The 27,206-nt window shown below is 41.4% G+C and overlaps 2 protein-coding genes and 1 non-coding gene across 6 annotated transcripts in view; all 3 read right to left on the bottom strand.

Moving 5' to 3' along the window:
* LUC7L2 (LUC7 like 2, pre-mRNA splicing factor) overlaps window positions 1–5,891 on the bottom strand; it is a 59,793-nt gene extending 53,902 nt beyond the window's left edge. Inside the window, exons 1-2 of one of the 4 annotated variants that reach the window (XM_063100041.1) lie at window positions 5,391–5,469; window positions 2,483–2,566 (exon numbers count right to left, since the gene is read on the bottom strand). Coding sequence is in view for 2 of the 4 variants with exons in the window: in XM_063100040.1 (XP_062956110.1) it covers window positions 5,391–5,451 (61 nt within the window). In the remaining 2 variants the exon portion in view is untranslated. Of the gene's footprint in view, window positions 1–2,289; window positions 2,305–2,482; window positions 2,567–5,390 lie in introns of those variants that run through there. The other 3 variants (XM_063100040.1, XM_063100038.1, XM_063100042.1) reach the window with 3 other exon arrangements.
* A 10,165-nt stretch (window positions 5,892–16,056) lies between these two features.
* On the bottom strand, window positions 16,057–19,649 carry FMC1 (formation of mitochondrial complex V assembly factor 1 homolog). Its single transcript, XM_063100043.1, has 2 exons — window positions 19,445–19,649; window positions 16,057–16,366 (listed from the first exon to the last, which is right to left on the bottom strand). Exons 1-2 carry the CDS (start codon window positions 19,580–19,582, stop codon window positions 16,163–16,165), a joined length of 342 nt encoding a protein of 113 aa, XP_062956113.1. The 5' UTR covers window positions 19,583–19,649; the 3' UTR covers window positions 16,057–16,162.
* A 548-nt stretch (window positions 19,650–20,197) lies between these two features.
* On the bottom strand, window positions 20,198–20,270 carry TRNAR-CCU (transfer RNA arginine (anticodon CCU)). The gene has a single exon. It is a non-coding gene; the product is annotated as a tRNA-Arg (tRNA).
* Between the last annotated feature and the right edge of the window lie 6,936 nt (window positions 20,271–27,206).

A 27,206-nucleotide genomic window follows, 5' to 3' on the forward strand; every position in this document is an offset into this window, starting at 1 on the left:
GTTAGGTAAAATTGCTTATGTTTCCTAAAGAACTATACTCAAGAACTATACTTTAGGGCCAGCCTCTGGCTCACTTGGGAGAGTGCGGTGCTGATAACACCAAGGCCATGGGTTCGGATCCCTACATAGGGATGGCCGGTTTGCTCACTAGCTGAGCGTGGTGCTGACAACACCAAGTCAAGGGTTAAAGATCCCCTTACCGGTCATCTTAAAAAAAAAAAAAAAAAGAACTATACTTTAATCCTTAAAGCAATGGGCTTTTAAGGACTGAGTCCATTACAAACACCTTTCTGGAATTCCATCCTTGAGGAGCAACTGCCTCATTTATCTAGTCTTGCCCACACTTACTGACCTTCTGTTTTAAGCCATATGCTTATCTTCTCAATCCCACTGCTTGCCTGAACCCTCAGCAACTTCGAACTTCAATGCCTGTATGAACCACCTGCTTTTGAACACTATGTGACTCACTAAACCTGACCTTGATCCATGACACCTACTTGCCTTTGAATTCTCACCACCCATCTTAAACATGCAGCTTAGTATATTTATCCTTATATACTAAGGACATCCTACCTAAACTAAACCAAAGCATTTACTTGCTACTTATAAAGTTTATGCAGAGATAGACAAAATAATTTTTCTTTGGTTTCAATTTATTTTTTAAGCTGAAATGAAAGAATGTCTCAGAAGCACAGGCTTACTTGAAGAGAGCTAAACTGTAGAGACTCCAGGGATAAGACAAGGTTATATGACGTGATACTTTTATTGTTTTCTGGGCTGTTCTGTAGATAGAAATATCATTTAAAATTCAAAATGCAAAATGAGGAAAACTTTTTAAAAACTAATTCACTATGCAGGTACTAAGAGAGCTTTTAGTGTTTGGGATATGCCTCGAACTTATAAGTCAATTAGTTACCGAAACTCAGAGAAACTACTATTTATAATGTTAGTGAATTTACAAGCCTGGACTAAGATATACCCCATTATTATTTCAAAAGCGTGTGCTTGTACATTAAAGGCTACGCCTCCTTCAATTAAAATGAATCATCCAAGTGGAATAAAAGAATGGCTTACAATTGACCAAGACATGAATATGGTTCATTATGTTAATGAGAAAAAATTAAGAGAAAAATGCTTTCAATGTTGATGACAAGTCAGGGAACACAAATTACAGTAAAGATGATTTTATAAAGAAGAAAATCCACTGAAGAAAACGCTACTTCAATCTTTAATTCAATAATTAATTCTGCAGAAAGGCCGCAAAGTCATAATGTCCTATAGATTATACAGGTAGGCATCACTAAACTTATATTAGAAACAGGAAAATGACTTTCTGAACTGTATTTTCCTGGGTATCACATAGGACAAGTATCCTTTCAAGTTTAAATCTCAAACTATAACTACCACACAATATAACTGGTCAGCAGAAATATCAAGATAAATATATTCATTAACTGAGGAAGTACATCACACAGTTTAGAAAGATTATCATAAAAACAGCTAATATTACCTAAAAGCTATAACTTGCCCAAAACATTCCGTAACCATAACGGACAAATAATGATGCTGTAAAATTCTATTCTATATTCTATATTCTTAGTTTACTGGTTGTTTTTGAAAGCAGGCTGCCATTCCTAGCTTGTTTTAACCTTTCAGAGATGGTCTCTGCTCCCAATTAAGGTATAAACAATTAAGAGGTATGGAACCCTCAGAACTACCTTCTGTAACTTCCTTAATTTCTAAATTTAGGATATAATCTAAATCAATACCCTCAATTTTGTTTAATTCCTATCTCTTGTATCTTCCCAGGCCTTTCTAGGATCAGGACCAGAGACTTATTATAACCAAACTGTATTTGTTGGCAGAGGGGCTTTAGCTATGGGACATCTTTGCAATTAACCCAACCCAGCAAAAATGACCATAGTCTCTGTGTGAGGACACTGAGTTCCTCCAACTGTCAGACAGACAATTCTCAAAGTGTTTTTGAATTTTCCTGTGTGGCTCCTCCCCACTTTCAAATGGAATATGTCCTGGGAAAATAGTTTATCCCTCTCCTCTCTATTAATGCTAACAGCTAACACAGAAAGGTATCTATAAAATGTAATAAATCTGAAACTTGAGATAAAATAAGATAGCGGAATTAATATCTACTTATAGTTCCTCCTTTCTAAAAAACTTAAAATATATTGATTTTTCAACATTTTTCTGAATAGAACATAGGAAATTATTTAGTTTCCCATATAACAAATTATAAATTTAACTTGAGGCAAAAAAGGTTAAGTGACTTACCCAAGGTAACAATTAGAGGTACAGCTGGGGCTAGAAACCAGGTCTCCTGAGTCTCAGCCCAGTGCTCTTTTCCTTAGCCCATGATGCCTTATCAGAAAAAGCCAAATACAGTCAGACCCCCAGTTACATGGGTATGAGTTACACTGATTCACATATACAAACTTCATATAGTGTGACCAATGTTTCAACTCACGCGGTACCCTGCTTCCATTTATGCAGTATGCCAGGCATCGGCACGATTTTCAGTGGCACACAGGCGGTTGCCACCACCAGGGCCCTAGGCAAAATTGCAAAGAAGGCAAAGTTTGTCTTTGGCCCTCCCACCTCCCTTATGCATTCCTCTCCCACCTCCTGGTCAGACCCCTGCCCAGCCTCCCAGCACCATCATGCTGCCCTCTGATTGTCCAAAGCCCCCCCCATTCCACCACTCATTCCAACCTGTTCTTTCTGGAAGTACCCAGTGTTCCAAAAGTACCTATCCATTTCCCTGACACCAAAATTCCCATTCTTGAGGATTCTAGTAAAGTTAGGTACTCTAAATGATTGACTGATTTAAATAATTCAAGATAAGGTACATTTAACTAGCAGACTTAAATCTCCAAGGAGTTTAAAGAGGAACTAATTAAAAACTCTGCTGCAAAGGGGAAAAAGAAACCTTTTAAGGGTGGGATGGGAGCAACATTTTCCCAGTGCCACAGGACTCCTGTGCCCCTTCACTTTCCTTCACAGATTGCCACCTTGAGCGAGCCCCACTACCCAAAAGGAGAGTGGCTGGTTTATAGTTAAGTCTCTGGGAAACAAAAATAAAAAAAAAGAAATGGACAAAGCTGCCTAAACTACCCTCCTACCTACCTTTTCCATCTCTCTCCCACCTCCTTGATCCCCATTTCCACCTCTAAGTGCCAAAGACACCCAACATCATTCCCCATAAGCTGTTCATATGTCCAATACAAGGCTTCCCACTACATGGTGTTATTCAGGGGTGTATCCATGTTCCCCTATCCCTGGGTAACTTGAAGTTGACTGTATGCTAAAAAAGAACAATCCTAATTATTTAGAGGTCTTGAATCACAAAATGAAATATGTAAACTCATTAAATATCTGGTATGAAGGAAAAGAATGTTTTGATTTTTATTATGTATACATAAAAAGACTAATCTGGATATATAAAAAAAAAAATCGATTCTTTTCCTTGAAAGTAGTGTTTCTTACTTCTGACCCAATACAGCAGTGAAAATCCAGTCATTTCAGCTAAATAATATCGTGGACTTGTAAACATGAGTTCGTTCATAAATCCTCTAAGTCCGGAGGCCAAAATATATATATAAACAGACACGTAAAAAAATTAAACTTATCTGTATACAAAAGAGTAGATTTCAAGAAATCCACGTTTCTGCTGACTACACACACAAGGAATATAAACATAATATATTTAATTTAGCTTGCAATACTAAATGGGCTGCCTGGCTCGTAAATGTATCAGGTGATGGTTACCTTGATTTAACTACCTTCCCAGTAAAATAAAGAAATCCAATTCATACAGAAGGTACCAAAAACGGTACCCATTAAGGATTAAAAGGATCACGTAAGGTAAGCCTTAAATGATTTATACAATTTTATTACAAAGATTAAGTATACTGTTAGCTAAGATCGTGAATGAAGCCCTTTCCCAATATCTTCTCTCATGTTGTAAAAGGAGCAGTGTTGAGACTTGCCACAGTTATAAAGGAATCAATATTATCTAAACGTGAAAAATGATAGCAGTTAAAAGTTTCTCCAGTGGCATTTTAAATTAACATTCCCAATCTTTCCCTCCTCTCTATACAACCGCGAGTAGGTTTACCATCCACACCTACTTGTCTATGTTTTACGAAAAGTTTCCAATGTGGATTTTTATTAAAACTGAACTGTGAATACTCAAAAGCAATTCTAAATATGCGTTGCTAAAAAGATTGGAACGCAGTAAGGTTTTTTTAATCTACTCATATATTTTGCTGCAAAGCACTCAAGTAAATTATAAGATCGACTGTTAAAAACGAAATTTGAGTGTGCCTTTTCTCTCAAGTCAAGCAATTTAAATAACTTGCCAAGGAAAAAACATCTAAGTGGCTAAGAAACTATTTGCCTAAACAAGCAACTTTAAAAAATGAGCAAAGATTTTGCTGTTTTAAATAAAGCATTGAACTAGACCTTTCCTCCACATTAGCATGGATTTGAGTTGAATTTGAAAGAATACATTACTAATTATCATCACCAAAAAAGAACAGCATGTCATCAATTTATTAAGAAACTCATTTTATGACAAAAGGATAATCCAACATTTAGTGGCTTTTACAGATTCTAATCTAAATGCCTAAAAGGATCTTTGTTTCCCTCAATTCTACTTCACTGGGCGTCAAATTTTCAAAATGGTCCTAATGGGGAACATGCAAGATTTGTTAATATTTACTATTAAATTGTTTAACAAAATGGAGGTCTCTCGGAAAAACAGGCCATATAACATTCTCCTTTTCACAAAATGTGTGTTCACAAACACACCCTCTTCAAGAAACCATGGTTTGGGTCAGATGTGCCATTAAAATGGTTGTTTCTGTGGGGCTCGATGGTGCGTCTCTAGGACTGGATTAGCCATAGAGGTTTCCCCCAGACTCAGGAAGGGAAGGGGAGGTTCTCCTGGATACGCTGGAGGACGGCGGCGAGGGGTGATACCAAAGCTCTGGGTTGAGGAAATAGATCAGGGGGCGGAGGCTTTGGCGGTCCGCAGGTATCTAATCAGCGACAAAACGGGCCGCCCGACTACGCAAGAGAGACGTGGGCTCTCCGGTCCCAGCCGAGTCAACATTAAAAACACAAACTCCCCTTTCTGCCTCCAGGCCCCGCCTCACCCCATTGGCAGCAGTTCCCGCCAATCCTCACGGTCACCGCCCACCAAGCCCGCCTGCCAAGCCCCGATTGGATGGGACGGGAGCCGGGGACCTCGTGTTACCAATCTGGGAGCCCCTTACTCAGCCACACGCGCGCGCCCAGGTGCGCCCTCGGACTCCCTTCCCGTCGCCGGCCCCATCCCCTCCCCCACCCCCAGGGCTCTGGCAGCGACTTACCGTCCCGGGAGGTGCCCATCAACTGGTCCAGCATCGCGCGCATCTGGGCCTGCGCCGACATGGCGGCGGCGTAGCGGGCGGGCGGGGGTGGGGCGCAGACTAGGCCCTTTCGGGCGGGGGGATGAGGGGAAGGGGTGGGGGACGGTGCGATGTTGTCTCGGTGGCCGCCGCCGCCTCGAAGTGGGCGGAAAGGGAGCCGGAGGGGTTGCCGGAGTCCGGGCTGCGCTCCTCACGACGACGTGTTCGTGCAAGACGGCAGCCCCCGAAAGCGACCCTCGTGCCCTCACTCTCCGTCCGGTTCTTGGGACAGAAGCGACACTGGCTAATCAAGCTCTCGCCTCCGACACCGCCACCCGCCAGCAGCCGTCAACCCCCCCCTCAAGCTCTGACGCCGCTCGCCGCCACCGTCGCTGCGACGGGAGCGCGCACGCTCCTCGCGCTAGGTCGTTTCCCGCGGGGTCTCCTCCAACTGGCGTCCGACTGTATTCGCCCCGCCCGAGAGGTGTTCCACCCTAACGGCTTTCGGGCGCGTGCACGCGTGCTGCTCCCGCCCCCTTCCTCCCAGATATCGCGAGAGTCTGGTTCCTTGACCAACTCTAGAGCGGGATCCTCCCCGAGGCGGTAAACGTCACGCTCCTGGCTGCAGGGCTGTTAGGTTCTCGCAGCCGCTGTGCTGGTGAGCCAGACCCAAAGTAGCAAAATGTGCGAGGGTTAGCCCGAGTCCAAAGTGAGTAGAGACCGTGCCCGTCGGTTCGACTGAGGCTAGTAGTCTTAGCAGCTAATGTGAACGAGTTCCTGACGAATGTTCACTGACCGATAAACCCGGTTTCGGGGGCCCACCCAGAACCGTGTAGACGCAGCCTTTCCTCGCCGTTGCCTTATGCTCACAGGCGGAGCCCTGGATTACTGACGTCGGGAACATGTTCTTTCATCTATGCGTGGAGGGCTGTAAGGCCAGCGAAGTGGCATATGTCAAGTTCGGACAGTAACTCGTGCAATCAGTACACTAGGAAACAGCGCTGCGACCCATTCAGATAATCCTGTAAAGCAGTGGGAAGCCGTTAGTCCAAATCTGAAACTATAAAAATTAATTGGGATTCTGAGAAATTGTGAGGAGGCGATCTTGTAGAGAAGTGACACTGACCACAGGAGAGCCTATGGGTTTGATAGCATGCTGTCGCCCTGGATTCAAAGCCTTGGTGGGCCTATTACTAGCTGTGGGGCCTTCCGCAATTTACTCCTGAATCTCGCATGTCTAATGGAGATAATCTTACATCTCTTATAGCGTTGTTGTGAAGACAAAAGGAGCTAACAGAAAATACCTAGCCCTGGGCCGGCCCGTGGCTCACTCGGTAGAGTGCGGTGCTGATAACACCAAGGCCCCGGGTTCGGATCCCATATACGGATGGCCGGTTCGCTCACTGGCTGAGCGTGGTGCTGACAACACCAAGTCAAGGGTTAAGATCCCCTTACCGGTCATCTTTAAAAAAAAAAAAAAAAAAAAAAAAAAAAAAAAGAAAATACCTAGCCCAGAGCCTCTCCCTAGTATTTTAAAACACTTTTTTGGTGAAATATTAATTCCTTAAGATGAGACACAGGTACTTTCTACATACTGTACTTTGAAAGGAAATAATGATAGTTTTTGTTTCATTAAAATTGTATATGCATCACCTTGGAACTTATAATTAAAATGCATGCATTAAAAACTGATTTACAATAATAGAAAAATGTTCAAATTATGTCCTAGAGGGATGCACCATTTTACACACACACACACACACACACACACACACACACACACACACACACACACACACACACACACACAGTATGATCTTATCTTGAAAAACAGTATCCTTAGGAATATATACTAAAATGTGGAATAATTATGTTTTAGTGAAGAGATTTTAGTTCTTATCTTTCTTTTACTTTCTACTTTTCTGGTCACTTGCACTTTAGATGTAGCATACTTTGCCAAGTTCGTGGAAAAATAGAATTGAAAGGTAATATGAATCTTTCCATGAACTTTGTGAAGTACCCTTGTATATCATAAACAGCATATAGCTTGGTTTTTTTAATAGTCTGATATTCACTGTCTTCATTGAAGCAATTACTTATATTCATGTAATTACTCATGTTTGAGTTTAAGGATTTTTTTGTCTATTTATCTTACCTATTTCATGTTTAATTTTCTCTCCTTTTTTGCCTGCTTTTTAATTATTCCATTTGTTTACCCTCTGGTAGTTTGGAAGTTTTATTTTTATTCTTTCAGTGGTTACCCTACAAGTTATAACATACATCCTTCAAGTAAAGTAATATCTTTACATCCCCCAGAAAGATAACACAAGGAACCTAGAACACAAACTCCATTTACTCCCTTCCCAAGTTATATACTGTTGTTATATAGTGTTTTAGCTCTTTTTTTTTTTTTTTTTTTTTTTAATTTTTTGGCGGCTGGCTGGTACAGGAATCGAACCCTGGACCTTGGTGCTATCAGCACCACTCTCTAACCAACTGAGCTAACCAGCCAGCCTATATATCTTTTAAAACTAAGTTTCATACAGTCAGTGTTTACTGGTTAGCTCAGCTAGTTAGAACAAAGTATTATAACACCGAAGTCAAGGGTTTGGAGCCCCATACCAGCTAGCCACTCCCCGCCCCCCCAAAAAAGTTCATTTATATACCACTTACTTTACTCTTCATTCCTTCTGGACTCTGCCTTTCCATCTGGGATCATTTCCCTTTTGTCTGAAGTTTATCTTTTAAGACAAGAGTCAGCATACCACAGTCCACAGACCAAATCTAGCTCACTGCCTGTTTTTGTGAATGAAGTTTCATTAGAATACTGCCAGGATCACTCATTTACATATTGTCTATAGTTGCTTTTGCCCCACAACAGCAGAGTTGAGTGGGTGTGACAGATACCATACTGTATGGCCTGAAAGACTAAAATATTGACTGCCTGGTTTTTTTTAAAAAAGATGACCGGTAGGGCCGGCCTGTGGCTCACTCGGGAGAGTGCGGTGCTGATAACACCAAGGCCACAGGTTCGGATCCCATATAGGGATAGCCGGTTCGCTCACTGGCTGAGCGTGGTGCTGACAACACCAGAATTTGCTTTTGTGTTGGCTTGCTAGGGGGAGACTCTCCCTTTTTATCTGAAAAGGTCTTTATTTTGCCTTAATTCTAGATGGATATTTTTATCAGGTATAGAATTCTTTTTTTATTTTCTTTCTTTTTTAAAAAGATGACCGGGGTAAGGGGATTTTAACCCTTGACTTGGTGTTGTCAGCACCATGCTCTTCCAAGTGAGCTAACTGGCCAGCCCTATATAAGGATCTGAACCCGTGGCTTTGGTGTTATCAGCACCACACTCTCCCAAGTGAGCCATGGGCCGGCCCCTCCACCTTGTCTTTCAAAGCTTCCTTCTTGATTTTTTTTTTTTTTTTGACAAATGTTGTAGTTCACTAATCTCCATTCAGCTAATCTGTTAAAATTATCAACTGAATTCTTTATTTTTCAGTTCTAGAATTTTTATTGGGTTCTTTTTCAAATTTACTATATTCTTTTTTATAGTATCTGGTTCTCTGATGAAATTTCTAAGTTTGGGCTCTTCTTTGACCCTGGTGAACAACTGTTTTGTAATCTAAGTTTGCCAGTTCTAATATTTGAAGTTTTTTGTGGGTTTGTTTCTGTTTTCTGTTGTTTCTGCTGGTTCTCACATATGAGGTATTGTTTTCTTGTGTGTCTTGTTATCTTTGTGTACTGAACATGTATTTGAAAAAATATATATAGGAATAATATAACCCCTAAGTATAGGATATAATGCCATCTTTCTCCAGAGAGGATTTTAATTTTTCTCTGTTAGGTAACCAAAGACTTTACTAGTCAGGGACCACTATAATACAGTCCCAAGGCCTCACGTTTTTTTGATCACCAAAATGACAAAACTCCAGACTGGAAGTCTTGCAAGGGGAGTGTGGTGCTGATAACACCAAGGCCATGGGTTCGGATCCCCATAGGGTATGGCCGGTTAGCTCACTGGCTGAGCATGGTGCTGACAACACCAAGTCAAGGGTTAAGATCCCCTTACCGGTCATCTTTAAAAAAAAAAAAAAAAAAAAGTATGGCAAGGAATTTTTTTTTTTTTTTGGAGGCTGGCTGGTACAGGTATCCGAACTCCTGACCTTCGTGTTATAACACCATACTCTAATAAACTGAGCTAAACGGCCAGCCTGGCAAAGAACTTTTACCTCCACTTCACCTTTGAGGGTGAACTTCAGGGTCCTAGCTTACAGGGGGTATGGCTTATTAGAGTCCCTACCTTGGTGAGCCTCGACTGTTTTTTAGAGTCCCTACTCGACTGAGCCTCACTACCCTATGAGCCCACCCAAAGTGCAGCTCAATATTGAAGCTATTTCTACTTAATTGGCAAAAGTCCTCAAGCCAAAAATGTGCCTCTGTATGCTACCCTTAATTTTCTTGGTTGTCTTCTAAGTTCTGGCCCAATATTTCTCCACTATTTTATTACCCTTTGATGATTTTTAAGAATTTCTTTTTTTTTTTTTTTTTTAAAAGATGACCGGTAAGGGGATCTTAACCCTTGACTTGGTGTGGTCAGCACCACGCTCAGCCAGTGAGCGAACCAGCCATCCGTATATGGGATCCGAACCCGAGGCCTTGGTGTTCTCAGCACTGCACTCTCCCGAGTGAGCCACGGGCCGGCCCCCGATTTTTAAGAATTTCTAAAAATATATATATGCTTTTGGCAGCAGGCTGGTATGGGGATCTGAACCCTTGACCTTGGCGTTATCAACACCATGCTCTAATCAACTGAGCTAACCAGCCAGCCTTAATTTCTAAAAATATTTCATCCACTTTATTCCAATTGTCTTCCACAGAACAGTTACTCCAAATTCCCTAGGCTGTCATTAACAGAATTAGAAGTTTGTTCTCTTCTGTTTGTAACTTTTTTCAGTTTTTTAAATGTAGTAACTATGTATTAATCTTACTATATGAAGTAAATATCTGTATGTCTATGTCTACATTTTAGAAATGATAACCATTCTTGAGGAACAAGGTCTCAGAGGGAAACAGGAAATTATATAAAGTAGGGTTAATCTATAAATTAAAAACTAGATAATTAGAATAGGTACAAGTAACATATGTTTTGCTAGCTGTCCAGAACAAACTATTTTATTATAATTTATAACCTAATTGTAGTAAATAATTAAAGGTTATATCATAAAAATTACTATTGGAGTTATTCTTGGGCACCAATATATACTTACAATTGAATTTTATAAACAAAGTTCATGTTAATTTAATGTAGCTTTAAAAATACAAATTCTGTGGGCCGGCCCGTGGCTCACTCGGGAGAGTGTGGTGCTGATAACACCAAGGCCCCGGGTTCGGATCCCATATAGGGATGGCCGGTTTGCTCACTGGCTGAGCGTGGTGCTGACAACACCAAGCCAAAGGTTAAGATCCCCTTACCGGTCATCTTTTTAAAAAAAATAAAAAATATATAAATAAAAATTCTGTGAAAATTATGTGTCTTTAGTCAGATGAATTAAAAACTTACCTTTCAAACACAATATGCCTTGGATTAGCCTGCCTTTAGTTCAAAGCAACAGATTTCCCTCCACATAATCCTAGGATGTGAACATCTTGTTCTTTCAGATGTTCATATTTGTATCCCTGACACCTGCTCAGACACAGGAGAGCAAAGTACTAATAACTAAGTTCTTTATATCCAGAAAGATCCTCAGTTCTAGTGAAAATAGTTGGAAATGTACTAATATCTAAAGCTTATGAAAAGGAGAAGTAGCAAGCGCCAAACCTAAACTGAAAGAGCTAGTTAACTGGTCTATTAAAGAGAGAAGAATTAAAACCAATAAGCATACATAAACCATGCTGCTTAAAAGAGAACGCTTTTACTTTTTTTGAGTGTAAAGATAAGAAGTATGCCTAAGCCAGTGTAAAAAACATAGTAGGCATTCAAATATGCTTGTTGAAGGAAGAAAAGAGGGAAAGTGGAATTTAACTTGAAATCCTGAAGAATAAATAGGAATTAGCTAGGGAAGAGGGTATAATTGGGGGAAGAACTTTCCATGTACAAGGATCAACAAAATGTTAGGGGCCGGCCCGTGGCTCACTCGGTAGAGTGCGGTGCTGATAACACCAAGGCCACGGGTTCGGATCCTATACAGGGATGGCCGGTTTGCTCACTGGCTGAGCGTGGTGCTGACAACACCAAGCCAAGGGTTGAGATCCCCTTACCGGTCATCTTTAAAAAAAAAAGAAAATGTTAAAGACCAGGGCTCCTAAAAATTGAGTATCTGTATGGCCGAAATACAAGGAGAGAGAAGAGATAAGGCTGAACAGTCTGGTGAGGGCCAGATCCTGGAGGCTCTTGTTAAAGTTTTACTTTGAAGGGTTCTAAGTAGGAGTGACAAAGATTAGATCTGTGCATAGTGGAAAATGGACGGAAGAGAGTAAGAATAGAGTTAAAAGACATCGATAAGGTGCCTCTTCTGAGAGCTATAAGGGAAAAAGAAAAAAAGAGAGACCAATAAGGGAGACAGTGGTTCAGAGAAGAGATACAAGAGATAAGAGGTCTAGACTGGGATAGTTATAATAGAAATTCAAGGGATTCTTAAATGGTAAACTCTAATTTAGTGATTGTTTAACCAAGGATATGAAGGAGAGAAAGCAATCAAGAATAACAGATTTCTGGCTTGAGTGATTGAGTGAAAGTTTCATCGAACTTCTAGGGAATACCATGGGGCCAGCCTGTGGCTCACTTGGGAGAGTGTGGTGCTGATAACACCAAGGCCACAGGTTTGGATCCCTATATGGGGATGGCCAGTTAGCTCACTTGGGAGAGTGTGGTGCTGACAACACCAGGTCAAGGGTTAGGATCCCCTTACCAGTCATCTTTTAAAAAAAAAAATTTCATTGACCTGTACACGAAAAATAGATATATTTATTATATGTAAATTATACTTTGACACAACATTTTTGTTAAGCTTTAAAAATGTAGCAAATGGGCTGGCCCGTGGCCCACTCGGGAGAGTGTGGTGCTGCTAACACTAAGGCCACGTGTTCGGATCCCATATAGGGATGGCCGGTTAGCTCACTGGCTGAGTGTGGTGCTGACAACACCAAGTCAAGGGTTAAGATCTCCTTACCGGTCATCTTTAAAATAAATTAATTAATTAAGTAAGTAAGTAAAAAAAATAAAAATGTAGCAAATGAGCACTGGCTGGTTAGCTCAGTTGGTTACAGTGCAGTGTTATAACACCAGGGTCAAGGGTTCAGATCTCCTTACTGCCAGCCACCAAAAAAAAAAAAAAAAAAAGTAGCAAATGAATATAATTCATTCAAGACATTTAATATATTCATTCAGTTTGTTTGTGAAGAGGACCAAGAGAAGGTAGTAGTTGAAAAAGCATTTGAGATCTGTTTTGTTTCTTGCAGTTGAAGGGATTCAAACCCTTGACCTTGGTGTTTATCAGTACCATGCTCTAACTAAGTGAGCTAATTGGTCAGCCCTGGGCTAAGAGGAGAATGTAGTAAGAGAGAGCAGTTGAACTAAAATAAACAAGGGAGGGTAGAAGAGGCAGCAAAGTGAAGGAATGTGATAGAGCATGTAACACATCAAAAACTAGAGCAGTAAGGTAATATAGTGCCAAAACCTCAGGATTCCCTAGTTCTGGGACCTTCCCAGTATAGAAAGTTTACTGCTGATACAGTTTGAGTTCCAAAATCAATTGTTTCTAACGTTGAGTTCAGGTGATTCTTGATGGAGGTACAGGTTGATTATACATAGACAGAAATGGCCTGACCAAATTATTTAAGCCATAACATAATTTGTTTATACTTCTGAAGACTGGTGGCAGTAAGGCTTAGGATAGAGTTCATGATAAAAAAAAAGTAATGAGAATAAAATAAAAAGATGAAAACAATAAGTTCTTTTTGTCAGGCACTCATTATGCACTGTACTAGTGTTTTATATAAACATTATTATCATTTATTACAACCACCTTGTTGGCATTCCCATTTTATACAGGAGGGAACAAGCTCAGGTCAACTAACCTGCCAAAGATCACACAACAGATAAATTGTAAGGGGGGATTCAAACCTAAATCTATATGACTTAAAACCCATATTTCTTTTTTTTTTTTTTTTTGTCTTTTTCGTGACCGGTACTCAGCCAGTGAGTGCACCGGCCATTCCTATATAGGATCCGAACCCGCGGTGGGAGCGTCGCTGCGCTCCCAGCGTGCACTCTCCTGAGTGCGCCACGGGCTGGGCCCAAAATCCATATTTCTTATCATTAGGCAATTCTGCCTCAAATCACTTTCTTTAAAAATGTTATTTATGAGCCGAGCCCGTGGCGCACTCGGTAGAGTGCTGCGCTGGCAGCGCGGCGACGCTCCCGCCGCGGGTTCGGATCCTATATAAGAATGACCGGTGCACTCACTGGCTGAGTGCCGGTCACGAAAAAACGACAAACAAAATAAAATAAATAAATAAATAAATAAATTAAAAAAATAAAAAAATAAAAAAATAAAAATGTTATTTATTGGGGCTGGCCCGTGGCTCACTTGGGAGAGAGTGTGGTGCTGATAACACCAAGTCCACGGGTTCAGATCCTTATATAGGGATGGCCAGTTAGGTCATTTGGGAGAGCGTGGTGATGACACCACCAAGTCAAGGGTTAAGATCCCCTAATGGGTCATCTTTTTAAAAAAAAAAAAAAAGTTATTTATTGTATATACAATATTATAACAACAATATTATATCAACCTATCCTAATCCTTTTGCTTTCTTCACTCATATGAAAGTAAAATGTCTTCAGATAATATTAGTAACAAACCTATGCCCATGAAATTAAGCAGGGAACAAAAAAAGAATGTTAAACATTTCTATTGTTTTGATACGTTCAATTGAATAAATGCTTGTTTGACCTCTTACTACTATTATTTTAATGTTAATCTCTTAGAAGAAAGAGATGGTGTTTTGAAATGCTTTACAAATAGTTCTGTTCAGCTTGTACTCCTCCTAGTAAATGGAGCTAAGCCATGCATTCAAAAACATTTTTTTTCTCAAAAACATTTACTTAATACATGCTAAGAAGTGTAAGTCACTGTGGAAGATGCTTTGGAGACTACAAAGATGAACAGGGCTGGCCTATGGCTCACTCGGGAGAGTGTAGTGCTGATAACACCAAGGCCACGGGTTCAGATCCCATATAGGGATGGCTGGTTAGCTCACTTGGGAGAGTGCAGTGCTGACAACACCAAGTCAAGAGTTAAGATCCCCTTACTGGTCATCTTTAAAAAAAAAAAAAGATGAATGAGACATGGTAAGCTCCTTACTCTTAAGGAACTTATAGTCCAGGAAAAAATGAGTTTATAATACATGTCTACTAGAAGAAACTGACATATTACATAAAAGAGGCACAGATAAATAAGTGTTGGCAGTTTGCAGAAAGATAATAATACTTATTTGAGGAATTAAAGACATGAAGTAGAGGGACCATTTAGGAGACTATTTTAATAGTTCAGCCAGAAGATTATCAGTGCTTGAACTAGGGAAAAGGCAATGAAGACAGAGAGGGGAAGAAGGCTATTGAGCTATTGCAGAAGCAGAGATTGCTGGCTGATTGAATGTGGAGAATGAGGAGAGAAAGGAAAACCAAATGAAGCCGAAATTTTTGACTTGGTTGACCAAGTGCATGGTGGAGCCATTCGCCCAGATAGGGAGTTCAAAAAGAAGAGCAATTTGACAAGGAGATTAGCAGTTAGAAGATGTCAGCGTGTTTATTCCATCCCCCCTCTCCCTGGACTTCCTTCCTATAGAGAGCAGTCAAGCTGTGGCCATGTTCTTCTGGTCACATCCCTTGACCTAAGGGCCAGTGTTTTTCGGTCCTAGGGAGGTTAATAGCTCCCCACTGTGCTAGCTCCTAAGAGTTTCACCATTTTGACCTTAATTCAGCCCAAGACTTTATGTATCCCTTTAACTCTCAATAAACCTATTTGAACGTGACATCTGTTTTCTGCCAGAATCCTAGCACATCATATTTGTGTATTTTTAAAAATAAATTATGTATGTATAATTATGTTTGTATATGCATAGGAAATATCTGGAAAAATGCACATTAGACTTAGTAATGGTTACCACCTGGTAATGGGGATGGGAGAGGGGTAGAACAAAGGAAAAGGAAAGAGGGCTTTTATTTTGTTTATACCATTTGAATTCCTTAAAACAATGCACTTGTATTACTTTTTTTTTTTTTGGCAGCTGGCCAGTAAGGAGATCCAAACCCTTGATCTTGGTGGCTTGTATTACTTTTAAAATAAAAAAACTATGGCCAGCCCCTGGCTCACTTGGGAGAGTGTGGTGCTGATAACACCAAGGGCATGGGTTCAGATCCCTATATAGGGATGACTGGTGCACTCACTTGGGAGAGTGTGGTGCTGACAACACCAAGTCAAGGGTCAAGATCCCCTTACTGGTCATCTTTTAAAAAAACAACAAAAAAAAGTAGATCAAGAGCATCAATCAGCCTAATATAAGAAGTTCAGTAAATTCACTGAGAGTAATGATAAAACCTTCTCCAGTTTTTATTCCCCTAAGAACCACTCAGTCAACAAAATTATAAAGAAAAACCCTAAACTTAAAAAAAATTTAATGATAAATACATATTGATAGAAATGATTAAATTCTCATATGAAGGCAGCATCCAAGGAATCTCTCCATGTTCATGGCTCCCAGCCCTTCCCTCCAGGCTGGTGGGGCAACTTGAGGCCCACCAAGCCTGCAGACTCCTCCACTGAGCGCTCACCCTTGCCATGAAATTCCTGATGAAGCGCCACGTGTTCCCTGATGCTGCGGAGGAGACAGAGATAGGTGGCAGCTTGGAAATGAAGTTCATGTTGGGCTCTGCACAACTTCTCACTGGTGACCTAAAGAAGTAGCAACAAGGTCAGATATTCAAAACCCCACCTACAGATACAGGTCCACAGAGAAAGATTTAATGAACAAGCATTCTCTAGAATGACAGTAAATTGCACAGAGGAAATACAAACATGTATTATTTGTATACTTAATACATTTAAAGAGGCACTGTATAATTGTTTATTAGGAATTATTAGGAAAGTTAATCCAAGATGATTTCTAAGAAGAGTTTCATTGACTGTCCCTAAATTTTAATACTGGAAGAAATCATCCAGTTTCAATTCCTTCATTTTACAAATGAGGAAGCAAAATCCCAAAGATACTCAGTGGTTGGTTAATGGCAGAGATGGGAACTATACTCAGGTCACTGATCACTTATGTCACCTAAGAAACATAATATAGAACTTTCTCCCCTTCAAACAAATGAAAAGCTGCTTTATTTTATGTTTCTGTGACTTTGGTTAATGTGGTATATACCTTTCATTTCAATGAAAATTAAAAACTTATTTTGTCTGAAAAATAAGTGTACTCAATAGTAACAAAATGAACGTTTTATATATAAAAGTAAAACAAATATGTTCAGGGGCCGGCCTGTGGCTCATTCGGGAGAGTGTGGTGCTGATAACACCAAGGCCACGGATTCAGATCCTATATAGGGATGGCCGGTTCGCTCACTGGCTGAGCACGGTGCTGACAACACCAAGTCAAGGGTTGAGATCCTCTTACCGGTCATCTTTCAAAAAAAAAAAAAAATCTTCATATTACTTAATTATACTTCCTCTCACAATTTACTTATCCAGCTGAAAAAAATCTGGATTCTAATGACTTTAAGAAGCTGGGAACTCCATATTCATCCCCAATACCCCAATGACTCCAGACCTTTTTTCATCATACTTAATTTCAAGATTAAGTTGGTACTGTACACTGTCCTTTACTTGACTACTTTAGTGTTCTGAGTTTGTGAGAAAAGGGGCAGAAAAGGTGAGATGGGGATGTGTGCAAGGCCGCGAATTACTAAAGCATTGAGTCCAAGTGTGGATTAGTCCCTGGGCGCCAATGCCTACATAATCCCCTTTATTTGAATATCTAGGGTTAGAGTCTGAAAACTAGTATGTGTGGTTTAAGATCTGCAGATCACATGTGTGAAAGCAGCAGCCATTATCTGCTCAAAGATAGGATTAATCTGCTTTAATCAAATTTAACACTTTAATATTAAAAATTTATGAGAAATCAACACCAATGTCAAGCATTAATAAAAAACAAACAACAAAACAAAGGATGACATCCATTTCTATTACATAAACCTAAATTTGTAGTATTTGAAACAGGAATTCTATGTTAATGTAGGATAGGAGAATACTAGTCTTAATTCAGCTGAGAAGGGTCAACAATATACACAGTAAATAAATCACAAGAGACCAACTAAAATAGAAAACTGTTTAAGGAGAAAGGGGAAGTTCCTCCCTAATGGAATCCCTTCTCCCTATGGAAAAGATAGAGAAAAGGTGTATAGATGGTTACTGAATTGGCTCTGAGCCAGGAGGAAATGGAAACCATTCCCCATATCCTCATATGCATTCCACAGAGTGGTGTTTCTGGTATTTTTAGCATGAATTTCAAACGTATTTGCAAGGAATTTCAGAGCCACTATCAAGGCTCTCTCAAGTACAATAATGTTACCTCCGTAAGGTACAACTGTAATAATGTCACCTCCTTAAAAATCTTAGAATGGCCTCCCATTACACTTACAATAAATTCTTGCCTACCACCTACATCTTCCTCCACGTCACCCACCACCCTGAGCTTCAACTATTCTCTGCTGTCAGTTCTTCTCGCCTCTGGGCTTTCAATTATGCAGCTTCTCCTCACCTTCCCTAACCCCCATTTACTTGCTAACTCCAATTTATCCTTCAGGTTCCTGCTTAATCTCCTCCTGAAAGCCTTCCGTAAGTACCCTTTCTTTAGACCACTGCCCCCACTTATTCTGAGTACTTCAGTGTATGGATCCTCAGGTGTACTGTAAGGTGCTTAAAAGACAGGACTCATGTGCATCTTATTCTTCGTATTTATCCCAAGTTCCTAGCACAGTCCCTAACACTGTGACCGTTTTTTAAAAACTAGGGGAATTTTAATTCTAAGGTTTTGCGTTCTAACTTCCATGGCTCAGAAATTCAACAGTTAAGATAATGGTTCTCTCTTCCACATTGCTCAAGGACAGCAAGCTTCCTTCCCTAAAGCCCGAGATGATTCTCCAAGTTACTATTTCTGACATAGGCTGCAACTTCTTTCCAAGCCATATCCATAATTCCAAAGGCAGCAATTAAGTGTAAGAATTCTATGCGGGAGCCGAGTAACCTAGGCACAGGTAGGTCACTGTCCCTGAGCCTCAGTTGCCCCATTTGAAAATAAAACTATCTACCTCTCGCTTTTGCCTAAGGGGGATATGGAGGGTGGATTTCACAAAAGTATTTGCCAAGGAGGTCCTCCCGTATGTTTCTATTTATCTGCTACAGAATTTTTTCAATGTATCCGGTCATAGGAGTAACTGATATTACTACGGGTTTGCAGTCCCCCTCTACAGGGCACCACTTTCTTAAGTGATGCAGGGGACACAACATATAACACAGTTCCTACTCTTCAAGAAGCTCCCACTACTTTTCACCGTATTACAATTTCCTGCTTCAAAATCTGCTTTTCAGAATAGCTCTGCTAGGTGAAGGGTGAGGAGAGCGTTGGGTAGATGCTGTGACTTTAAGTCCTGCGACACTACGCACTGCACCAAGTCCATCTCTGTCCTCCCCCCTCCATTTCCTCCATTCCTGTCCCCTGACCTTCCCCTCCGTGCAGGCAGCACAGCCAGTGAAATCCTCCGAGACAGCTCCCTCCACTGTGGAGGAAGGAACGACGTGCCGAGGGCGACCTGGCTCCCTTGCCGGTCCTTGGCCAGTCCCCGGGCTTCAGCCAGCGCCCTGGGCCGAGGGCCTGCGTTTGTTGCTCGGAGCCAGGGCTCGGTGGGAGGGTCGGCCTGGGAAGTGCAAGCGCCGAGACCGTGCGCTTCCTCCCTCCCCGGGACACGGCTTCCGTACCCGATGCGCACGGAAAGCCTTCACAAGGTACCGATAGGCCGCGGTGTCGCGATAGGGTCGGCCGGTGGCCGCGTTCACGTAGCGTAACTCCCGCAGGAGGCCTCGAAAAGTGCGCGCCGGGGACCCCAAGGCCGCCATTTTCCTGTCCTCCGAGCCTGGTGCCCGACGGTCGCCCTACGCCCCTGCTAACCCCTCGCCTCACCCCCCTGCCCAGCCGCCTAATGGTACGGTCGGACCCGGACTACCGGCTCCCCCTACCGATTGACGAGGAATGTGGAACGTCTCACTTCCCTGTTCTGCGGAACCATATTAATCGAACGCCGAGCGGCGCTCTCACGAGCTAAGAAAGAAGCAAACGAAAGCCGAGCGTAGCTGAGTACCGGGTCCTCACGAAACCCTGAGAAAGGCCGGGCCAGGGAAAAGGAGGTAATTTCTTGACCGCGTCATTTAAGACGCCGTTAGCTGAGCAGCCGCTGAGTCTCAGGAGAAGCGGGCCTGGTGGGAGCGGGTGTGGATGTGATGTGGAACACACTGACAAGATTCTTAATGACTTCTAGAAGGGATATCAAAATTCAACGTATTGACAGACTTCCCAAGAATCTTACGGGAACCTGCGGCTCAGAGGAAGGAAGTGGAGTGTGCTGATTATCGCAAACTGCAGCTTAACAGCTAGTAGAGCCACACGTGTACTCTTCTTTAAAAAGTAAAAGTTACGATATTTCGCTATAATTTTGTTTCAGGACAAAACGTAGCCACCCCAGATGGGACTCGAACCCACAATCCCTGGCTTAGGAGGCCAATGCCTTATCCATTAGGCCACTGGGGCTCCTCTAGACTACACCCTCAAACAACGTATTCAATTTTTTTCTCTAGTACGTCATCGACACTTCAGTTAATTCTTAGCCTATCCTGGGAAACTGCACCTAGTACCAAGATGTGGGTGAGGTGTGCTGGGAGTTGTAGTTCGGAGAACAGAAGGGCGCGTTGCAGCTCCATAGGCTTTAGCCCCAAAGCCGCGCCGAGGAGCCGGACGCGGAGCGGGCGCGCGCACGCTCTTGCTTCGCGTTTGCCTGCGCAGTTGTCCCCGCGCCTGCGCAGAAGCGGGCACACGACGTCGCGGAGCCGAGCGCGCTGAGTGAACTAGCCGGATTTTTGAGCCTTCCCCTCTGAACGTCTGCTCCGCCGGATTTTTACCGGAAGCAGCCAGACCCCTTCCGGTGTTGCGGCCTTCCGGGCTTAGCTCCGCTCACGTCGCCCTTTGGGTGGTGTCCGCAACCGTTAGTTTCTGTTTCCGGTTGAAGCGCCGAGGCCATTTCCTCAGACCCATTGGCCTGTTGGGAACGTTGAAAGCGTTGGCTTTTCATTGGGTGGGTCAGCGATAAACTTGGGACAGCGGGAAATGAGTAGTTAATTCATTAGGAATTAGTGGATTTGAGCGAGGCTGGCCCGTTAGCTCAGTTGGTTAGAGCGGAGCCCCGTGCCGTTCAGCCGCCAAAGAAGAAACAAACAAAAAAACAGAAGTAGGAGTTAGGAGTTAGTTCATTGTCTGGTTCTGTTCCTGACTGTAACTGGGACAAGTCGCTTCCCTTTCTGAGTCTCAGCGACCTCGCCCTTTGCTTAGAATCTCGCAGTGGCTCCCCATTGCCCCTGAAATGAAGTTCAGGCCACTTAAGTTGACATACTGGACCCTGCGTAAACTGACCCTTGCTTTCTTTTATCAGCCTTCACCTCTCACTGTGCGTTTCTTCTCACCCTCTGCTACGGGTACTTGAACTTTCATTCTCTCTTCCCCGCCACACCTTATGTGTTATACCTTCTGCCTGAAACTTGATCATTTGTGTTAATATTCTTATTTACCCTGTGGGATTCATTTTACTCTGGAAGTCTGGGTTAGACGATTCTCTAGGCCCTTGTGGTCATTATGACGAGGTTAAAATGATTCACTTCACTTCCTCTGGCCTCCTGTTGCTCCCTTTATTTACTGCATCATACGTAACTCATCATACCTATTGTAGTTGTCAGTCTCCTCCATCAGACCGGGAGATTGTTCAGTTCCAAGAGCCCTGTGCCTAACAGAAAAGTCTTTCACTAGCCTGACTCCCTGGAGAGACAGTCATGACAGCTTAGCCTGAGGCTCCAAAAGAGTTTGACACCTTTTGCCCCCACTGGCTAGGAGACATAAGCTATTGAGCAGGAATGACAAACACAAATGGAATTTTAAAGGTACATTAGTGAGTAAGGCAGGCGTGACTCCCATCCAGTGATTTCCCAACCAGGTGAACTAGAGAGCACCTAACCCCCCTGTCCAGGGGTGGCCACTACTCACCTCCATTAATTGTTGCCAGTTAGGAAAGCAAACCCATTTTTTTTTCCCCAAGAAAAGCTGGAAATACTTTTTTTTTTAAGATGACTACTGGTAAGGGGAGCTTAACCCTTGACTTGGTGTTGTCAGCACCACGCTCTCCCAAGTGAGCCACGGGCCAGCCCTGAAATACTTTTTTTGTTTGTTTGTTTTAATGCTATAGCTTTTCTTCTAAATATTAGTCACTACAGTTAATACTTTAAAAGCACTGCATGCCAAACAATGCACTTAGCCCACAGACTTCTAGTTGGTGAAGAAAGAAGGAAGAAAAAAAAAAAGAGGGTAAGGTAAGAGGAAATGGAAAAAAAGTAAGAATAGATGGTATGCTTACTTCTTGGTTAAAGAAGTTGCTTTGGTCACCCTGCTTTACCTTTAGGGAAAAATCTCCTTAGAATAAATATAAACAGTTAATTTTTTTTTTTTTTTTATTTAGAGTAAACTCATTTGTATTGACAACATGTGACTTAATGTTCTGTTCAAAACTCAGCCTCACTATATTGGTAGATCTTTGTCTTCAGCACCTTCAACTGATTCCTGCACTGGTTAAATTCAGTAACTTTAAAGCCCAACATCTTTTTTTTTTAATTGATTATGAATATTCATGAGATACAAAGCTGATTGTCACCTCTTGTGCCCATGATGTGGGGGCCAGATTCATAATGGCTGTATACCCATTACCACAAATTGCATTTGTACCCCATGTCACCCACCCAATTATCCTCAACCTCCCTCTCCCTCTCCCCACTCCACTTTGTAGCACAAGGACTGTTCTCTCCCTCTGCAAATCCAATGCACTACTGTGGTCTTTCTTTCCTTGCTTCTTTCTCTCTTATCTCTCACATATGAGTGAGTACATGTGGTATTTATCCCTCTGTGCTTTGCTTATTTCACTCAACATAAGTTTCTCCAGGCTCATCCATGTTGTTGCAAATGGGAGAATTTCATTCTTTTTTATGGCAGAGTAGTATTCCATGGTGTATATATGCCACATTTTCCTTACCCAATCATCCATTGATGGACATTTAGGTTGGTTCCATGTCTTGACTATTGTAAACAGAGCTGCGATGAACACGGGAGTGCAGATATCCCTTCAACATGATGATTTCCATTCCTCTGGGTATATACCCAGAAGTGGGATTGCTGGGTCATATGGAAGATCTATCTGCAGTTGTTTGAGAAACTCCATACTGTTTTCCATAGTGGTTGTACTAATTTACAGTCCCACCAACAGTGTAGGAGTGTTCCCTTCTCTCCACACCCTTGCCAGCATCTGTTACTCATCGTCTTTTTGATTATGGAGTAGATTATAGTCTAACGGGTGAGGTGGTATCTTATTGTAGTTTTAATTTGCATTTCCCTGATGACTAGTGATGTTGAGCATTTTTTCATGTACCTGTTGGCCATTTGTATGTCTTCCTTTGAAAAATGTATATTCAACTCCTTTGCCCATTTTTTAATTGGGTTATTTTTTTACTATGTAATTGTAAAGCACAACATCTTAAACAGCTTTCTGAAATTTGTTTACCATTTTGGGTGTCTCCCCACCGCACCCCGCCACACCCACCCTTTATGTATTTTCAAATACTGAGGGTTTTCTGAAAGTACTTCTTGGCCAGTACTTCAGATAGTATGGACCAACCACCTTCTTTCAGGTGAGTCTAGAGTGGTAAAATTAAATCACCCAGGGAGTTTGGTGCCTAGCTGGGTCATCATGATGATGTAATATAGTTCACTGGGACCAGGAGGACCCAGGTGGGTCTGCTTTGGTCCTTGGGGCTAGCCCTGGAACAGGAATTCTCTAGAACCTACAGGTGCTGTCAGCCTTGTTCAGAGGTGGGCCACCACTGTGGGATATGGTGTTCGTGAGTGCTGATTTCCTGCAGCTCTCTCTGTTTCCATCATATTTCCAGTGATTGTAGAAAGGAAATTCCATAGAGCCTCCAAGGAGAACAATGTTGCCCTGAGACACTTGGAAAACTAAAGTTTTTATTTTTATTTTTTTTGACAGTTTTTTAAAAATTGAAACATAATTGATTATACCTATGTGTGGGGTACAGATTTGATTATCAGTACCTGTGTACAATATGTGGTGATCACATCAGGATAATTAGTATACTCATGTTTACAAAACAGTCTTTGTGACCCTTAACCAATTTCTCACTAACGCACCTCCCCTGCCATCCCAGTTCTAATAACCAAAGTTCTGTTCTCCTTTTTACTAAAAGTTCAATGTATTATTGTGATTGTTGTTTCTTTCTATAACAGTTTATTTCTTTAGTTTCTATTTACTGTGGTCTGTTTGTAATAAGATTTCAGGAAGAATATATAATTTACTGAGGTGAAATTCAAATATCAGGTTGTATGTACCTAGCGTCATGAATTTAATGGAAATCATTTGGTAAAGTCACAATTCTCAGTTGATTCAAATGAAGTAGAAGTGACCTTGGAATTCGTTTAGGTGCTACTCTTATTTTATGTCTAAGGAACCTTAAGCTCAGTGAACTATGCAAATTATTCTGCTAGTCACTTAACTACCAAGGCAGTGCATTTTTTTTGGTAGAGCATATGACTTAAGATGTCATGATGGCATAAGATGAGAGTAGGCAACAGCTCTGCCATGGCATCCTGGCAGCCTTGCATGTCTCCAGGTCTGTAGTCAAGAAACCCTAGTATGTTTCTCTACTTTCTAGTAGAATGCTCTGTGATTTCTCCTGATGCAAAAGGAGATAACCCTGGTAATGAGCTACCATGAGGCAGTTTCTCATCTCTTTTTTGGGAGACTGCTGCAAAGCTATCTCTCATCAACTGCCCTAGTTTCAGTTAAGCACAGAACTTTCCATCTCACCCTAACTGATGGTACAGCTTCAGGTTTCTGTGTAAGTCTATAAAACTGCTTGACTGTTGTTTAGATTTGACTGCTCCATGGCAGAGCAATCCATCACTTGAGTTGTCTATCGTCTGGCTTCTCCAATTCAGTGTCATCCCACTGGACTAGGGACATGGGAAGCAGACACCATACTGATCTTGCTTTTGCTGTCTGTGTAAATAATAAGCTATCTGAATCTACTGGAGTTGTCTTCTTACTGACTGAGTCTATGTAAGTTTGGCAAGCCATCCTAGCAACTGCAGCAGTGTTAGGCACTGAGCTGTTGCTTAAGGACTGCTGGACCACTTGAAAATGAGCTTGAATGTAAAGGAAATTACATCACATTTGGAGTCACCCTTCATGTGTGAATAATAGTTAGAAATGGACTGGTTAAAATATCCATCAGCAGGAACGAATAAACAAATGTGGTACATCCATACAGTGGAATACTATTCGGCAATAAAAAAGGACAAACTACTGATGTATACAATAACATGGATGAGTCAAAATCATTATCCTGAACTAAACAAGTCAGGCACAGAGCCTACATAGTATATGATACATTTATATAAAATGCAAGTTAATCATAAGTGACAAAAAAATCTTAATTGAGGTAGTAGTTTCACAGTTACACAATTATCAAAAAAACATTGAATTGTATATTTTATTTTTTATTTTTTTAATAAAAGATGACTGGTAAGGGGATCTTAACCCTTGACTTGGTGATGTCAGCACCACGCTCACCCAGTGAGCTAACTGGCCATCCCTATATTGGATCCGAACCCATGGCCTTGGTGTTATCAGCACCACACTCTCCCAAGTGAGCCATGGGCCGGCCCTTGAACTGTATACTTTAAATGAAGTAATTTCATGTAAATTTTAATTTTTTCTTTTGTAATTATTCCAGTCACACAGAGTGCCTGGGCTCTGTGTATATGTTATCCTCTCTGCCCTGATTTCCCATCTGTATTAAAGGCTAATCTGCTGTAACAAAGAGACTCAAACACAGTGGCTTAACATGTAAAAGATTATTGCTTGCTTACACGATGGGGTAGAAGTGGTCGTTCCAGGTTCGGAGGGCCACTCTGCTCTATGCCATGTCCACATACCAATTCAAGGAAAGTGATCTCCTTTTAATCAAGGCATGTAGAACTTGCACACCTCATTTTTCTTATTTTGTGAGAACAAAGTCATACTGTCACACTTAGCTGTAAGAGAAGCAGGGAAATGTAATCTCTAATTAGGTGCTCATGTAATATTTAGTCACATTCAGTAATAGCTAAAGCAGTACTATTGTGGAAGGAAAGGTGAATATAGTTGGGAGAACAACCAACAGTACCAGACTCTCTCTCGGGACGCTTCCTCAGCCTTTCCTTACCTGTTTGCCCCATCATAAATTTATATTCCTTAACTTTGGTTGTAGCTCTTTGTTGCCTCTGATACTCTAAGCCTTTTTTCTTTTCACTCTCCAGCACCTTACAGGCTTTTTCAAACCATCGAACTTCCGTGTCCAGGCCTACAGTCCATTAGTTCCACTCTTCAACAGATTAACTCACTTACTGGAAACCCTCCCATCCTCCCCTGACTACCTCCTACTTGCCTGCCCTGGTTTCAGTGGAGGAGAAAGACTTCCTCATCCTGAAAACTGTTTATATAATGGAGACCACAAATGACACATGAAAAAATCCAAGATAGGAAGGTTAAGTGTCATATTTGTTAAAATATTAATATGATCTTAAACATAAGGCACTATTCCGTTTTTCTCAAGAATATTTTTTAATAGTTTTGGACAACATGAGTATATTAATTTTTAGAGATGTAAATGAAATAGCCAAATGTCTACATTTACTAATTATCAATTTAATTAGAATTACATTTTTAAATAAAATATGTTAATTCAGAGGCACTTTTTAAATCTATACATCATGCTGCACTAAAAATGTTGGTCCAAGGAACAAATACCCAGCACATAACCTTTTTAAAGACTTATTTATTTTTGTAATTTGTGGTCTCCTCTACATAAACACTCATCATATTGATTTTCAAAGGAATTTTTTTTAAACCTTATTTACAAGGTCATGAAGCACTTGCACGTGTGTGGTCATATTATACATTCATACAAAGAATAAATCTGTATAAGATTTCTCTGCCACTAGTTACTATCAAAAATATAGTAACCAGTGTTGGCAGGGATATGGAGAATTGGGACCCATGTGCACTGTTGCTGGGTATGGTGTAATAAAGATAGTTGGTCTTTGTCCCTGGTTCCTGGCACAGGGTTCCTAAAATCATTGGAATTTCCTGAGTGATAAGGATGATAGCAGTGTTTTTTGTTCTAATGAGGTGACTCTTCGTGGCCCCCTAGATAGCTTCAGGATGGGGGCTGGTTATTAAAAGACCAATCCTTGATTAGAAACTTGGAACTTTCAGCCCCACTCCCCAACCTCTGGTGAGGGGAGAGGGGTTGGAGATTGAGTTAATCACCCTGGCCAGTGATTTAATCAATCTTGCCTATGTATGAAACCTCCACAAAA

Source organism: Cynocephalus volans, chromosome 6, assembly GCF_027409185.1.
Source record: "Cynocephalus volans isolate mCynVol1 chromosome 6, mCynVol1.pri, whole genome shotgun sequence".
In the NCBI taxonomy this organism is placed as follows: domain Eukaryota; kingdom Metazoa; phylum Chordata; class Mammalia; order Dermoptera; family Cynocephalidae; genus Cynocephalus; species Cynocephalus volans.